Source organism: Hetaerina americana, unplaced genomic scaffold (assembly GCF_022747635.1).
Source record: "Hetaerina americana unplaced genomic scaffold, ioHetAmer1.1.p SCAF_31, whole genome shotgun sequence".
NCBI classification, from domain to species: domain Eukaryota; kingdom Metazoa; phylum Arthropoda; class Insecta; order Odonata; family Calopterygidae; genus Hetaerina; species Hetaerina americana.
In genome coordinates this window covers 2,995,526-3,011,337 of record NW_027286886.1, presented here as the reverse complement: position 1 = coordinate 3,011,337, position 15,812 = coordinate 2,995,526, and the positions used below count along the sequence as shown (strand labels likewise).

Below are 15,812 nucleotides of genomic sequence, written 5' to 3'. Positions count from 1 at the left end.
TTGCCTAGAGCACATTTTGATCCCCCATCAATATCAAATGTTTCTCACCAGAAACACACTCGATTATATTCTGTTAACTGATCATATACCATGTTGACTTCTTCTTCTCCACGATTGCTTGGTGACATGTAGACCGGATTGATGACCATATTAGTTGTTTCAACTTTCACTTCTTGTAGTAATATACTGTTAAACCCCTGCTCTTCAGTCAGGTGATATATTTCTTCTTACTTTTTTGTTGAATACTATTGCCACTTTGTCACTTTGGTGATGGTCTCACTTGCTCTTTTCCCCTCCACTGTTTATTCCTCCACTCATGAAGGTGAATTTTTTCTTCAAATATTCATGATAGGCTGAGCAATTATCATTGAAAATCATTCCTTACTGTAACAGTTATGTATTGATATATTTTTAGTATGGATTTGGAGCTTTGTCTGCACTTTGGGGTAAGAAGCCTCTCCCCAAGTATGGAGGAAGAATTACAGAGTCAATGCTGACAATATACAAACATGTGGTAAGAGGCGAGAGAATAATTCAGGTAAGTTAACATTTTTATTGTATTTAATGAACGAGGTCATATGTTAACATATTGATTATAATTCTGCACATGCTAGAGTATTTTCTCAATATTAAATACAATGGAACTGAGAAATTTGTTTTTGGAGGTGTTAAAAAATTGAATATGTTGACCAGGAAAACAATTAGCAAAATATTTTGAAAGAAATAAAACTATTCAAGTTGTAGAAGTATGAAATTAGATCAGACAATAATGAAAATTTTGTGGACTAACAAGTATCATTGTTTTTTTATGTCTAGAATAATTGTATCAAAGATTGCAAAATTTCTTATTAACTAGGATGAATACAATTGAAATCTGGCTTTCCTCTGGCAAAACCAGGGTTCCATTCAACCAATGAATTGTATAAATGGGAGAAATGATAAACATGAAAATGATTGAAAAATATTTAATTTAATTATAATGCAGTTGTTTCTAAATAAGGTCATAAACTAATGATTGGTGATCTACTGCATTTATGGTTCTTTTGAAATTCAAAATTCAGTGGTTCCTGATAAAAGGAATTGATATTTTAGAATTTATTATTTTATCTGAGCGCTTAGTGTTTTAAATTAAACTTAAATGATTATTGTGATCATAATGTGATGACATTCCACTTCTTTAAATTTACTGTCAGGTTTTTGGAGAATTTACTGTCAGGTTTTTATCGCATTGCTTAGCAGAATCTGGCCCCTATTTACTCGGCATGATGGGTTTGGATCCCTCAAAGATGTAATCGAGGCCGTAGAAGCTTGATATTTTGATATTATCCTTACAGGAATAATAGATCTTGATTGTGGTTTCATTTTTTACAGGACAAACTCGTTAAAAGAAAGGAAAGTGTTGCATTAGTAGAGGGGAACACAAAAAGGGGGCGAGAGGATGGAGAGCCTGAGGTCAATTTAAATCATGTGCAGCAGTTGATGGATATGGGCTTCAAACGTGAGCAATGTGTGGAGGCATTACTTCATACATCTGGCTTGGAGCAGGCTACAGACTATTTGCTTAGTAATCCTCCTCCTTCTAGGAGTGCACAGGTGAGTCATCCTTTCCTCATAAAATTCCTAGTTTTTACTCATTTTAGGCTTATTGATTTCAGTTCACTTTGTCTATTGCATTGGTACGTGTACTGTGAATTATAATTAAATTCCCAGTGTGTACGTTAACTCTTTGCTCATTGTCATTTTTTCAGGCCTTTGGAATTTCTGTATAATTGAATTTTTATCCCATTCTTCTATTTGCCATTTTGAAAAGTCAAGCAAGCAAAGGTTAAGCTAGTGACTATCAATTTGACTATCAATATGACTATCAATTTAAATTAAGCCAGCAAGTTTTGAGCCAGGTTGCAATCCTTTTTTATTAAATATTTTTGTTTAATAACAAAGAATTAAACCATTTCTAAAAACTTATCTCCATTACTGTAAATAATCTGCCTTTAACTGTTTTTTTGTTGATGTAAAAGTCTATAGTGAATTGATTTGTATGACAATGCAGAAATTTCAGCATTAAAACCTTGACTGGGATCCCAGTCAAGGCGATTGTAGCATAGTGTTTTAAAAAACTGTAGCTTAGTGTATTCAGGTTAGCATTTTTGGGAACTCGTTTGTCAAATTAAGATGGTTTCATCTAGGTCCCTTGTTGCTATGCTCAAAAATGCTTGTGAATGTGCAGCTCTAAGGGCTTGTGTTACCACATTAGAGAGAATGGTGTGGAAGCTCAGATTGAAAAACAACAGTGGTAGGTTTCCCATCAGGAGAGATTGTGCTTGGGGTGGGAATTCAAAAGCCTGCCATGCCAATAGTGCTGCACAGGTTCCCCCGGATGCTACACATGGCTGGGTGATCAAAGACCTTCTTTGTGTCCCATCTCCCAATGAAGGAGTGTCTGTGTTAACTATTGGTGGGTCATTTCTCGGGGAAAGAGGAAGGTAACGCTGAAGCGCTCAGGTTTTCCAGCACGTCATGTACTTGATGAACAAGTATACTAATTTACATGTAAAAATAATAACAGCATGCACATAATTGGTGGCCTTCAAAACCAGAGAATGTTAGATTAAAGAGAGCAGGTGTCACCATAGCTCCTTCGAAGAATAAACGCTCGTTGAAAAAAAATCTTTTAAAATTGAAACCATAAGATGATTACTTAGTGCCTTTTCTGACTTTAAATGTGAAGTACTATGAGAGTATTTGGACTGACATTAAGCATTCTGACACTAAGACCCTGACACTAAGCAATTCATGTTATCTGGAGGTAAAAGGGGGTTAGCAAACTGTGGCTTGTTTAAGGGACTATAACAATATCATTCACACTGGCAGTGAGGGCAAAGCTAACATTTTAAATACATTCATCCTAAGCGTTTTCATGAACGATATTGCCTCCCCATATCTCCCAGAAACAATGCATACTGAACCCATGGTAAATATAAGTGGACGTGCAGGGAATTGTAAAATTGCTCGTAGAGATTAAACCCAGCAAATCCCTGGGTTCCGAAAATTAACTGGCTAGGGTGTTAAAACATTTGGCTCCTAACATCACCCCTATCTTGAAGTTATTTAAATGAAATCCCTCACAGAGTACTTAGTCCCTAAGAATTGGAAAACCATGCAGATAACACCTATTTTTAAAAGTGGTGACAAGGACTACCCCAGTAAACGCAGACCTATTTCTCTCACTTCCCTATGTTGCAAAATTTGGAACACATTGTCAATTTGATAAAGAGATCTCAATAGCATTAACTTTTAAAGTAACAATCGGTACAAATTCAGGAAAACCTACTCATGCAAGACACAATTAGGATTATTTACACTTGACTTACTCTTTATCGGGTGAAACTGGTGGGCAAGTTGACTCAGTGGGTGGCATGCCTCCCTAGCCTGCCTGCTGGGGTGTGTCATATTCCCTGTCTGTGTCTTTGGGGGTTGGAGACCATGAGTTACATGCCCATGTGATAATAAGAGTTTCCCCTCCTTGCTTTGCATTTTTAATTTTGACGTTATTGGATAGATTTTTACTAAATTTGTATGTGCATGTTGATGGTATATGTATTTGCATGCTTGTGAGTTGAGAAGGCTTTTACAGGAATATATATGCCTCTGTGGGTTTAGGCTTGCATGAATATGTTGGTTTTGAATGAGGTTTTACCCTCTTCTATGGGTGGTGGCCTAATCCCCACCACGTGCCCCTATGGTGGCTTGCATGGAATGTGGCAGGGGGTGCTAGATGCAGATTGCAGGTGTTCTGTATATGTAAATAGGGTGAAATCTCAAGCAAATACATTAGAGAAATTTTCCGCCGTACAATTAATTATGTCTGGGAAATAGTCATTGGTGTTCGCTGTTGAGTCAGTTTGATAATGTTATTGCCACCACACGATGCGTATCGAACATACTATGATTGCAACTTTCTTCATCCTCCTTGCCATAATGGTTGTTGGTTTTTAAATTGACTGTTAGTTTTGCTGAACTCAGTAAGTAGAACAGCCTTTTAACAAAATTGAAGAAGTTTTTCAGTATGAATGATAGCCAGCGTTCTTTTGGATTAAGTTTAATGAAAAAACTGACCATTTGAGTAACAGTTCTTTTTAACTTTATTGCATGACAAATTATTGCTGGAAAATCTTTACAAGCTACCGTGTAAAAGTCGCACACTCCCTGGGTTTCAAAGCATACTACCTTGATCAAAAATTTCCCGGAATTTATTCAGAAAATTAAAAATACAAGTTTATTCATCTAAATCTATATTGTCCCCTTCAAAGTAATCCCCATCGACTGCAACACACTTATGCCAGCGCTTGATCCAATCCTCGAAACATTTTTTATATTCGGTTTTCGGTATGTCCATCAGTGCTTCCTGCGATTTTTTCCATTACTTCCTCTCGGCTGCTAAAACGCGTTCCCCGTAATGGTTTTTTAACTCGATTGAACAGAAAGAAGTCACAGGGAGCCAAATCAGGTGAATTCGGTGGCTGTTGGATGGTATTTGTTGCATTTTTCATCAAAAAATTACGAATAATGATAGCACTGTGCGACGGTGCGTTATCATTGGTGCAAAATCCACGAGTTTTCTGCCCACATTTCTGGTCTCTTTCGGCGAATTGCTTCACGCAAACGTCTCATAACGCCCAAATAATACTCTTTGTTTACTGTCTGGCCTTCTGGCAAAAATTCATGATGCACTACACCGTTGTAATCCATGAAAACCGTCAGCATTGCCTTCTTTTTTGACTGAAAACGACGTGGTTTTTTTGGTCTCGGCTCATTTGGTGAACGCCATTCACTTGCCTGATGTCTGGATTGCGTGTCGTACTCATAAACCCACGTCTCGTCTCCAGTAATGATCCTTTTGATGAATGTGGGATCGGATTCAGCCTCGCAAATCATGTCTTTTACGACGTCAACACGGTCTCTTTTTTGCATGAAATTGAGGTCTTTTGGCACCAACTTTGCTGCTACACGACGGAAACCCAAATCATTAACCATAATGTCTTGGGCGGATCCATAGGCAATGTTCAAGTCCTCCGCTATTTCTCTGATGGTTAATTTGCGGTTATTGACCAACATTTCTTTTACTTTATCAATTTTTTCACCGACTTTCGATGTCGATGGTCTGCCACTGCGTTCATCATCTTCGATTGACTCACGACCACTTCTGAACCGCTCGTGCCACTGGTAAACGACCGTTTTTTTTAGAGAATCGTTGCCGAAACACTTTTCCAACATTTCCAACGTCCGTGCGCCACTAAATCCGTTTTTTACGCAAAATTTAATACAAGTTCGTTGTTGCAAATTTAAATCCATTTCTGAAATTGTAAAAAATCGCCAACACACACAGAGATAGATGTACTCTTGGCTACGTAACTTTTGCAAATGTCAAGTTATGACACTAAGATTTAAAGGGAATATCAACAACAGATGTACCAATTTAACAAAAAAAACAGAACTCAAATCGGAACGATGGGAGCGCCACACGGTGGTTATTCCGGGAACTTTTTGATCAAGGTAGTAATCATAATCATTGGGTAAGGTGTGAAAGCAACTGCTTTTGGACGTGTTCGGCAAGGAGGGTGGTAGAAAAAAGGGGAGCGGTGATGGAGGGAATTAGGATGGAGTAAGGCAGGGGGCTGGAGGGAGTAGAGGAGGGGGCTAGAGGGAGTAGAGGAGGGGGCTAGAGGGAGTAGAGGAGGGGGCTAGAGGGAGTAGAGGAGTGGGCTAGAGGGAAGTCGGAGAGAGAAGGGGCTCTATTATGTGACTACCATTTTTTGCAGTTAAAAAAATATATGAGCAATAGGTTTGCTGTATGTCCGGATTGCTTCATGTATTTTGTAATGCATTTGACTTGGTTCTATGTTTTTTTAAGTCTGCATGTATTCTTTTTGATGGTGTAGGTTCATTACTTATTATCCAATAAGTTGGCCATTTTGTTCTGAATGATGATGATGATGATGATGTTAATGTCATACTCTACTTCACAGAACTTACTAAATCACTTAAATGATTTTGTATCTTCCCATAATTGAGCTCAAGCATGTGATTTGGACCCAGCATATTCAAAGAGAGAAATAGGAAATTAGGGGAATCACATACTCTCCGTTGCAAATGTATTCATGGATGATGAGAGTGTTGCCAAGTAAAGGGTTTTTTTTTATAGAACTGGAAGAACAAATTGTGTTAGTTTGAAATTAAACTTTGCAGTTCTCGTGCTGCTTGATTTTAGTTTGGAACAAAGCTAAATGGCTCTTGATTTGTTCAGTTTCATTTTGGAGATAAACTGTTGAAAGGAATGTGTTGCTTTCTTCCAAGATGATTCCTACATTGAGTGGAGTCAAACTCTTCAAGTTAATGATCATGAAGGTTTTTGTTCTATGGTTTTCATTTTGAAATTACTGTCATAAGGTGGTTTTGCATTCACTAAAAGGGTGGTTGCATGTTACATGTCACTTGTTAAAATAATTTTGAAGTCCTTGTGACCCTAAACTCTCAAGTTGGTCAGTACTTCGTACACTGGCATTTTTAAATTAAAAAGAATGAATTCAATAATACTGCTGATGTGATGAAAATGAATGTCTTTGCTTGGAGAAAATGGTGAGAAATATTCAAAGGGAATGGTGAATTAGTCATAGAGGTTACTTACTTAATTCATCAAAAGTAATTATGGATGCCACCCATATGAGGTTTCGGGAGCTGTTTCTAAGATTACATGTATTTTTCTGCTACCTGTATCCATTTTAATATTCTTATCCACTTGGTTTCACCTGATCAATGTCATAAAGCAAATGACTGTTGTGATTATTTTTTTTGCAGTTTATTTTTATTAGGCTAAAATATATCCATTAAGGAAACATAAATGGCTAGCAAAGAATAAATCAACATTTAGTTTTTGTATGCTTTCGCAAAACATTAATATTAAATGCTATTTTTTTATTCTTGCATTCATTTTATCCCAATGATATCTTGCTGAAGCAGTCCATGGATTTAGACATGTCTGAGGATGACCAAGTGCAGAGGGCAATTGCAATGTCCCTTGGTGAAGATCCCATTTCACCATCTGACCTGAAGAGGGATTTCTTCAATGAAAGGGATTTGTTTGTAAGTGACGAAATAAAATTTTTTGGCATCTTAGTGTTTTGAGGTACTGATGCTGTGTTAGTTGTTCCTTTAAAGATAATACATATATTGTCTATATGGTGATAGCATTTGTCTATTTTCTGCATGCTTTTCCATGTTTGATATTTTTCCAATTTCCCAATTCAGTCCACTGAAAATCTCTTTCCTGTTGTTTTTAATTGCAGTGTAGGGTCTTCCCCTAAAGTATTATAGATTATTCCTGGAATGGTATAAATCTATCATTTGAAATTATTTTGGCGGAAATATCCTCAAATTTCTCAGTTATTTAAGCAGTGAGATACTTTCAATTGTTCCGGGCTCAATGTCATGGAAGTTCCTGCTCGTTTAATGAAGAACACAATGTATCTTTCCACTGTTCGTTATTTACATAAAACTAGTTTCAACGCCCACCAATCACCTTTCCTGACGCTTAACATGACCCCACTTTCTCCTCCTCCTACCCCCTCTCTTATCCACCCCTCTCCACATGAATGGTATATAAATGGACTGGGACTTGATTAATTTGTGCCTAATGATGACGCTCAAGTGCTGAAACTAGTTGTACGTAAATAAAGAACAGTGGAAAGATGCATTGTGTACTTCATTTAATGAGTGAGACACCTATGTTACCCTGTAGCCAAAGGTAATGTTTTGATCTTAGGGAAACTTAAAGTAACGGAAGTTGTGAAATGCCGAAAATGGAAGGAAATAATGCCAAAATGTTCCAAAACTGCATTTAATTTACTTTACAAGTGATGAACCTCTAAATTTTGAGAGAAATAGGACAAAAAATTAGTAACAAAATTTCTGTCAAAACTGCTATTGCTACCGGAAATGTAAATCAGCCCTTCAGCTGGTCTGAAGGGAGGTGATTACGAGCAAAGTTCATTTGTGTATATAAGCTGTAAACATATATGCTATCCATGTGTAATTAGTTCAGCCAACAGTTAACATATTTAAAAATTGTGTAAACAATTAGAGTAGAAAATACTGCAGAAGTATTCAATCCTTTGGCTGAATTCAGATGCTGAGTCAGCTCAGTTCAAAATGTTGATTATATCTTGTTATGACAACAATTATCTCACATTTTGTTGGCTAATTAAAACTGTTTCCTCATCAGTATTGTCATAAGTAATACTACCCCCAATGAAACAACTTGAATTTTTCTAAAAGTGTAAGTTGAATGTAGTGCAAAACATAACCAACAGGAAAGATTACTTCGAAGTATAATCATGAGAATTAACAGCATATTTAACCCTTACACCTTTATAACAACCAAGTATTGGTGTTAATTGGACACATAACACCTAATTAATTGTGTTAATGATATCCACTACATAGTAAATGTGCTTGTACTATGCTATGCAGTTGTTCAATTCTAAAATAATTTGATTAGCAACCAGTCATCTGTGAAGCAGTGCAACTATGATATGAAAATTTGTTTTTAATATTTTTTTTATTATATAGGAAGAGAGAAGATTTTATAAAGGTGCCCTGGATTTGTTTACAGCTAATGCATTTGATGTATGCCTGACTATCGCAGATGAATCACCTGAGTCAGTATATAAAATAAGTGAACTAATGTGTGCTATTATTAAGAGAAATGGAAATGAATATGCAATTGAAGTTTTGAGTGTTTTGAAGGAGGAGGTAAGTTACAGTTGGCCAAACTTTTTGAGTGATTAATTTCTATTAGTGATACTGTCCTCTTACAAGAATGCATAATTTTGAACAACTCATTTTCCAGTTGCTATCTAGTTTGAATCAACTCATCCTTGTTGCTGCAGAAGAGCCATCAACTATTGCTTCAGATGAGATAGCCTCCGGTTTTACTGCCGTGAAAGTGGGCACCAGGGCACATCTTTTTATGCTCCTTATGGAGGTAAGTTCGGATGATATAGTTGGAATGAGAGTTAATAAAATATGCATTTTAAAGTATCTTCATGTATTTTGGTTTTCATTGATCATTTTTACACTCTCAACAATTTTTTTAATACAATTTTACTTGTTAGTTATGGTTTATAAAACAGGTAATGAATGAGACATTACAGTAAACCTCACTTTTCTCACCAATCAGATTATATGTAGCAAGAAGTTGTCTGGATTAATCAGTGATTGAACTGAAGTAACATTAGTGAGTATTATTCACTGCTATTTTTGCGAGCCCTTAGTTGCCCATGACTGAAAATTACTTAATGTTATGAATAGGAAACCTCAAGTATAAAAGCATATTATATGCACTTGTATAAAGTTCTGTTTGAATTAAATGCATCACAAAATGCCCACAGAAATAAGTTCAGTTATTCGGAAAAGGATGTCAAAAAGCCATGTGGGGAATGGTTACTGACTAAATTTGCCAGGAGTGAGTAATCGCATCAGACAGTGACATCTTAGTGGAGAGCTAAGAATATTTGAAGATAAGAGTTAGCTAATAATCCAAACTGGTGACACCACAGACATCCAGAAAGATAGGTGGTTCCTTTCCCCTGACATCCAGAAAGATAGATTGTCCCCTTTTCCAGACTGCCAGGAAGATGATTCCTCATTTCAAAAGCTAAACTCTCCCTCCCCTCATACATCTATGCTCACCCTTCCAGTCGAGGGGGGACATTAAATTATTTTATTATGTCTATGGCAGTGTTTGCCCCATGCTTTTTTAGACACATGATGATCGAGTGATATCAGTGCATTGGTTCCATAAATTTGGTCATGGCATTACTCTGGTGGGCTTAAGTAGCAAAGGTGCAGGTGTTTAATCAGAATTGAGTTAGTGGATGTTCTTCTTATGGATCCAGGAGGAAAATTTAAACACATTGATCCCTTCTCAGTTTGCTGAATGTAAACCATTGTGAGCAGACGGATCGCCAACTAAGAATGGATCACAGAGATGAAGAGAAGCCTGGCAAAGAATCATTAAGGGCCCAAAGTGGCCACCAGGTTTTTAACACTGTCAAAACACCTGAATATGAGGATTGCTTGCCAAAATTATCATTAATTCTTAGGAAAATTGTTGTTATAATGGAGATTTATATCAAGAAATTATAAGTTCAGCTTGTTCATTTTTCAGAGCATTTTCAATTATATCAACCATAATTTCAACAATTTAAGAAATACTGGAAAATTTTGTGTAAAAAATTAAAGAACAATGGACCTCTATCACAGGCTTGAGCATCCAATACCCAATCAAAATGCTCTGCATGCCTCAACCTATTCTAGTTTATGAACTTTTTAATTTAGCCTATCTCTCCCTGGAAAAGTGCATTACCTTAATTTTTGTATTTATTCTCATCCCATACCTATTACATTGACTTAGCAATGCTCTCAGCAATTTTTGCAACCCCCTTTGCTGTTTGACAAAATAAAACTTGTTGATCAGCAAACCTAATTGATTTTATGAATTGTCCACCAGCTTTAATTTGTATCTTCAGCTCAGCCCATGCCTCTTTAACTATTTCCTCCACATAGAGGTAAAAAGAACAAGATGATACTGGACACCCTGATCTAATGCATCTAGCTAAAATTGCCTATCCCAACTCTTCACCTATCACTCACACTCAAGCAGTCTGATGCATGTACAAGTTGAAGATGTCTCCTATTCTTCCAATTGACTCCTATTTTTGCAATACATTCATTGATCGTATCAAAGTCACTCTAGCAAATGCATTCTCTTAATTTATGATACAAATACATGCAAATACTTCTTTGCTACTTTCTTATTAGTCGCGTCATTTCCGCTCTGCCATCACACTTGCCACTTCTTTCCGAACCCAAACTAATTACACTTTTAAGTTATCATTTGCCTTAGTAAATTAATTTTCTGTTATATCATATAGAATACTTATCAGTATTCTTACAGTCCTCCTTTTTTACTTTTTATCTTCAATATTTCTCTGTTGTAGTGTTGTTAGAAGGGCTTCTTTGTTTATTCTGACATCCATATCATATTGCCTGTACAATATAAATAACTTATGATCAAATTGTCTTCATTCAGGACTCACATAAATGATGGATTTTGGTCTGGATTCTTGGATATAATAAATGTCATATCTATAATGCCCTTTTTAGTTACAAATACTTCTTCCAGCTTTTTTTTTATACAAGAACTGAGAATAAAATGTAATATGTCTCTTTGATTTGAATTTTTTGCAGGAATTAAGGATTCAGTGCTCTGCAGTAGCCCAGAAAACCCGGCTTCTGTCAAGACTGGTTCACTTTCTTGTTGTTTGTCACCAATACATTGGCACAAGTCCACCAAAGTGGTTGTCAGCAGTACTTGTGCTAATTGATATTCTCCTCAGGATATCTGTGTATTCAATACGCAAAAATATGATGCACAAGGTAAGGTGTTTGAGTAATGTTTACTTGATGAAACGTTATCTTAAGTTTATACTTGTACACACAATGATTGTTAATGCAATAGCTAATATTTTGATTGCATCTTGTTTTATTTTGTGAATTGACCATTAATTTGTTATAAATTTTTAACTTGTTCAACTAACCAGTTGACCAGGAGAGTTTGGAAGTGGTACGACTTAGGCTCAGGCAGATGGGCTTATTATTCTCCATCCATTGATAAACTGATCAATGATGCCTACTTCAGTGGGGAGTCAAGTGTGAGAATAGTAGTAAATCGAAGGAAGTACACAATTCAATTTGGGAGTATGTTGCAGGTGAGTTCCTTCTGGTTGAATCTTAGTTTGAGGGATCCACAAGCGGGGAAAAATATTTTTGCCATACAGGGATTGCATGGTGTACCTTATTTTGAGGCTTATTAAAAGCAATTTTCTCCCTAATGTAACTAAAAAACCACCATAGTGGTTTACATACATAGTGGTTTATACCATAGTGGTTTACATAATATTAAAGTTGATCTATATCCTGGCCTGAAACATTTTGTTTCAAATGCCGCATTACTCATGTGTTCAGGTTTTTGCAACATAGCAGCAGCAGTATTCATTGAAGGAAACACAATTGCATTTTTCAGCTTGGTGATTTTTAATCTTCCAAAATAATAGAATGTGAAGTTCTATTAATTTATGTGTTAACCTATTAGTTTTAAGTGTCTCCTCATCCAAGTCTTTGTCTCAAACAAGAAATTTCTTAGCATTCCAATAAGCAAAACCATGTTATTTAACATCTTAAGGGTTATAAATTCTAAGTTATCTCTTAATGAACATATTTGTTTCAACTTGTTAGGTGAATGATGAAACAGGAAACAGGCGTCCTGTAATGATGTCACTGAAGAAGGATCGAGCAGTATTCACAAAATATGAACAATTAATAAATGAAGCAAGTAAGAAAACTGAAGATACAGAAAAAATGGATGATGGTGTATATGAAATAGAAGAATCCAAAAGAAATATTGTCCTTACTGGACTGAGTTATGTAGAATGTGAACAGTTAACCAGGTTTGTGTTCTCTTTTTTTTTAATTTAGGGTTTTAGTGACTGCTAGCATGTTTAAATTTTTCTATATTATCTGTAATTAGGTCTAAATAAAGTAGACATTTTATTGGTGAAGTCTGTTCAGTCAACTGGTGATCATCTTTTTATTTCTGTACTCTTTGTGCAGAAGTTTAATTTTGTTGTATGGTTTTTAGTGATGGGTTGATTGTAACATTAATCGATTCCAGTTCCTGCCTAATTTCTGATTCCAATGCCATAGCTTCTGTAAAAAAAATCCGTCAATCTCAATTGATATTATAACTGCTGAAAGAATGCATTTAGGGATCGAGATGGTGCGGGGGCTAACGTACTGGCTTCCCACCCTGAGGGCGCAGGTTCAAATCCCGGCAGTGTTGAATATTTTCCACCTGGCTCATACCCTTCAAGCTATCTGGCATGGGTGACCCTTTCAACAGCAAATATCATTGCTCTACCAGAAAAACCCTAAGGGGTCATCAAATTGCATAAGCCCTTCCACAATGTCAAGTTTTAAGTCCATTGGGAGGAAAATTAGAATTCATGGAACATTAAATGAGCAAACTACACTACTTGGCTGCACCCAGTGAAGTTTGTTATAATATGTGTTGTTGCTCTTGAGTTGCCACTGCAAAATTATTGAAGACAAAGCAGTGAAGTATTGTTTTTTTAACTGTAGGAATAATGACCAGCTGCTTCTATTACCTGTCATATAACACATTTTTTAATTTAAGGGTTTCTGTTGAGCTGCTGAAATCAGTCAGTGATGCGGAGTCTGTTGCTGCAGTGCTAAGAATCTGCTTACGTCTGACAAGGGATTATAAATTAGCAACATTATTTGCGGAGCTTGGGGGTATTAAGATACTCCTTAATCTTACAATGGAGTCATCATTTAACGGTGCATTAAATGTGATTACTCTGCTGATTCGTCATGTAATTGAAGACCCCAGATTATTGGTAATTGCCATTGAAAAGGTATGTTGAGTTAAATTGAAAGTTGACAATTTATAAAAACCTGGATGTTAAAAGAATTATATTTTATAAGAAAGTGTTGAATCATCTTATCTTCTAACTGTTGAACAGGTACTGAGGTCAAGAACTTTAGCTAATATACCTCCGTGTTATAAAGAACTGATATACATGATGAGGATGTGCAGCTCAGCAGTATGTAGAGACCCAGAGACCTTCATTAAAGTTGCCAAGTCAATTTTAAGAGTGGACGTCAGCATTCATTCTCGCAAAGGTAAATTTCTGTATTAATTTTGATTTTATTCTCACATCAGTAATAGTTTTCTCATTTTAAAACCTTCCAGTGCAATGTGATCCCCTGGATAGGGAAGTACAATTTCTTGCAGGATTCTTGTGATTGATGCTACTTGCTACATTTTTAAAAAAAACCCCGAAAAATGTATTTTTCTCCCCTTTCCATAACATTTTAAGGTCTAACTGCATAAAACAACATTGTATCATTGAGTAACCAACCTTTGGGGGCTTGCGGGATAGGCGATGGGCAAGTTTTGAAGTTTGTCTCATGACATTGTGTTCTATATGTGAATATATTCATTTAGGACCATACCATCATAATTCTGCTACCTACCTAATTCATGCGCATGCATGCATGCATAAATATATGTATGAGAAATTTGGAGCCTAACAATACTTGTTCAGCAAATATGAGAGTTAGCATGTACAGAATGTTATGCACTGCTAACTCAAGGCAAGGAAAGCCTCTTCCTCCAGACAGTAAAGAGAGTTAAATTTATTTTTTCATTATCCTGATTAAAGCAGAGAGATTCATGGTGTAAAAAAATAGAGTAAACAAAAATGGAAATTGAATGCTTAAATAAAAAAGCCTAAGCATAGCTGACTTAAAAGAGATTTTTCATAATTGCAAGGAAGCATATCCTGAGGTATTTCATTTTCAAAATTTGTGAAACTAAGGCCAAAAGAGTGCATTCTTGCTTGAGCTCCAGGCTTGCATTGCAGTCTAGCCCAAAGGGTAATGGAGCAGTGGTTGCTTTCAAACCATTGGACAAGCATGGAGCTTAAATAGTGACAAAGCAAAGCCTTAAACTGCAAATTTTCCTGAGATGACAGTATGGTACATGGTATGAAAATAAATATTTGATGTATTTCATAGAATAGTGCCACCTGCTAACTAAACTTTATATATTTACTCATGTTTTAATTTGCTCATCACATTACATTTACCCTTTTCATTACCTAATTGTTCAATGGGTACTTACTACAAAATTACATGTTGGTGGTAAGCTGGCAGAATTATGAGTGGGTCTTCTAATGTGCTCTCGCTTTAATAATAGTAATACTGTTTATTTAACAAATTTTATTATTGATAACAAATACCCATTGGTCTTTTATCTTCCCAGTTAAATGATGCTTGGATACCCACAGCACAAATTTTGTAAATTGTTAGTGTAGTCATAAATTTTAATATTCTAATGGGAAAATGATTCCTTCAATAAAATAAACTTCTACTATACCTATTACTCAATCGACTCCATTTATAAATCAATCAATCTCGGCTGAAGTGTTGAAATAATTTCACCATCAGCCCAGTGTGCTCCTCCCAGAGTGCCGGAGGTTTATGGGCACCCGACCCCAGAAACCTCGGAAACTACATAGGAATTGTTCCACAGTGGAAGCATTCAGTGCTTTTTCTTCATAAAGTAAAGTCTGATTTGTCTGGTGCAATGGCCCAAATAACCCAGACTACCAGAGTGTTACTTCAGCCATGGATTAACATTGTAGGCTTGGTCCCCAGAAATTCTGGTACTATGTAGAGTTGGATGGCTGATATTAAGTATATTTGCAAAACAAATAATTATCATTTGTTTTACAGGTTTCAGCCATTTTAATGGGCGACTCCAGGTTACATCTCTTCCTGCTAAAACTTACCAACCAGTTGCCTGCATGGATGAAGTGTCCAAAAAAGCAATTGATGATCTTCTTGATGCATTGGTAGTGGTTGTACCGGGTGAGGAACCCATGGTGGTAGAACGACCACCCACTCCACAAATTGGAAATGCTAATTGTTTGCCCACTGAGAATTGTGGGCCTTATGGCCGAAACACACCCACCTCTGCTTCATCCCCAATGGACTCCGAGGTAGTTGGAAATTCTGATGCTTTGCTTTCATTGTATATTCTGGTGATTAAAATGTAGTTGCTCTGCTGTAAAATGGGATTACTGACAAACTGTTGTCTATTCTTTTTG

General features: G+C 36.2%; 1 protein-coding gene across 3 annotated transcripts in view; it reads left to right on the top strand.

Moving 5' to 3' along the window:
- HUWE1 (HECT, UBA and WWE domain containing E3 ubiquitin protein ligase 1) overlaps positions 1-15,812 on the top strand; it is a 126,327-nt gene that overhangs the window by 34,946 nt on the left and 75,569 nt on the right. For all 3 annotated transcript variants that reach the window (XM_071588979.1, XM_071588978.1, XM_071588977.1), the window contains exons 20-30: positions 416-538; positions 1,372-1,593; positions 7,018-7,140; positions 8,626-8,808; positions 8,906-9,040; positions 11,308-11,496; positions 11,661-11,828; positions 12,355-12,566; positions 13,313-13,553; positions 13,662-13,821; positions 15,439-15,704. In XM_071588979.1, coding sequence (XP_071445080.1) covers positions 416-538; positions 1,372-1,593; positions 7,018-7,140; positions 8,626-8,808; positions 8,906-9,040; positions 11,308-11,496; positions 11,661-11,828; positions 12,355-12,566; positions 13,313-13,553; positions 13,662-13,821; positions 15,439-15,704 — 2,022 coding nt within the window. The remainder of the gene's footprint in view (positions 1-415; positions 539-1,371; positions 1,594-7,017; positions 7,141-8,625; positions 8,809-8,905; positions 9,041-11,307; positions 11,497-11,660; positions 11,829-12,354; positions 12,567-13,312; positions 13,554-13,661; positions 13,822-15,438; positions 15,705-15,812) is intronic.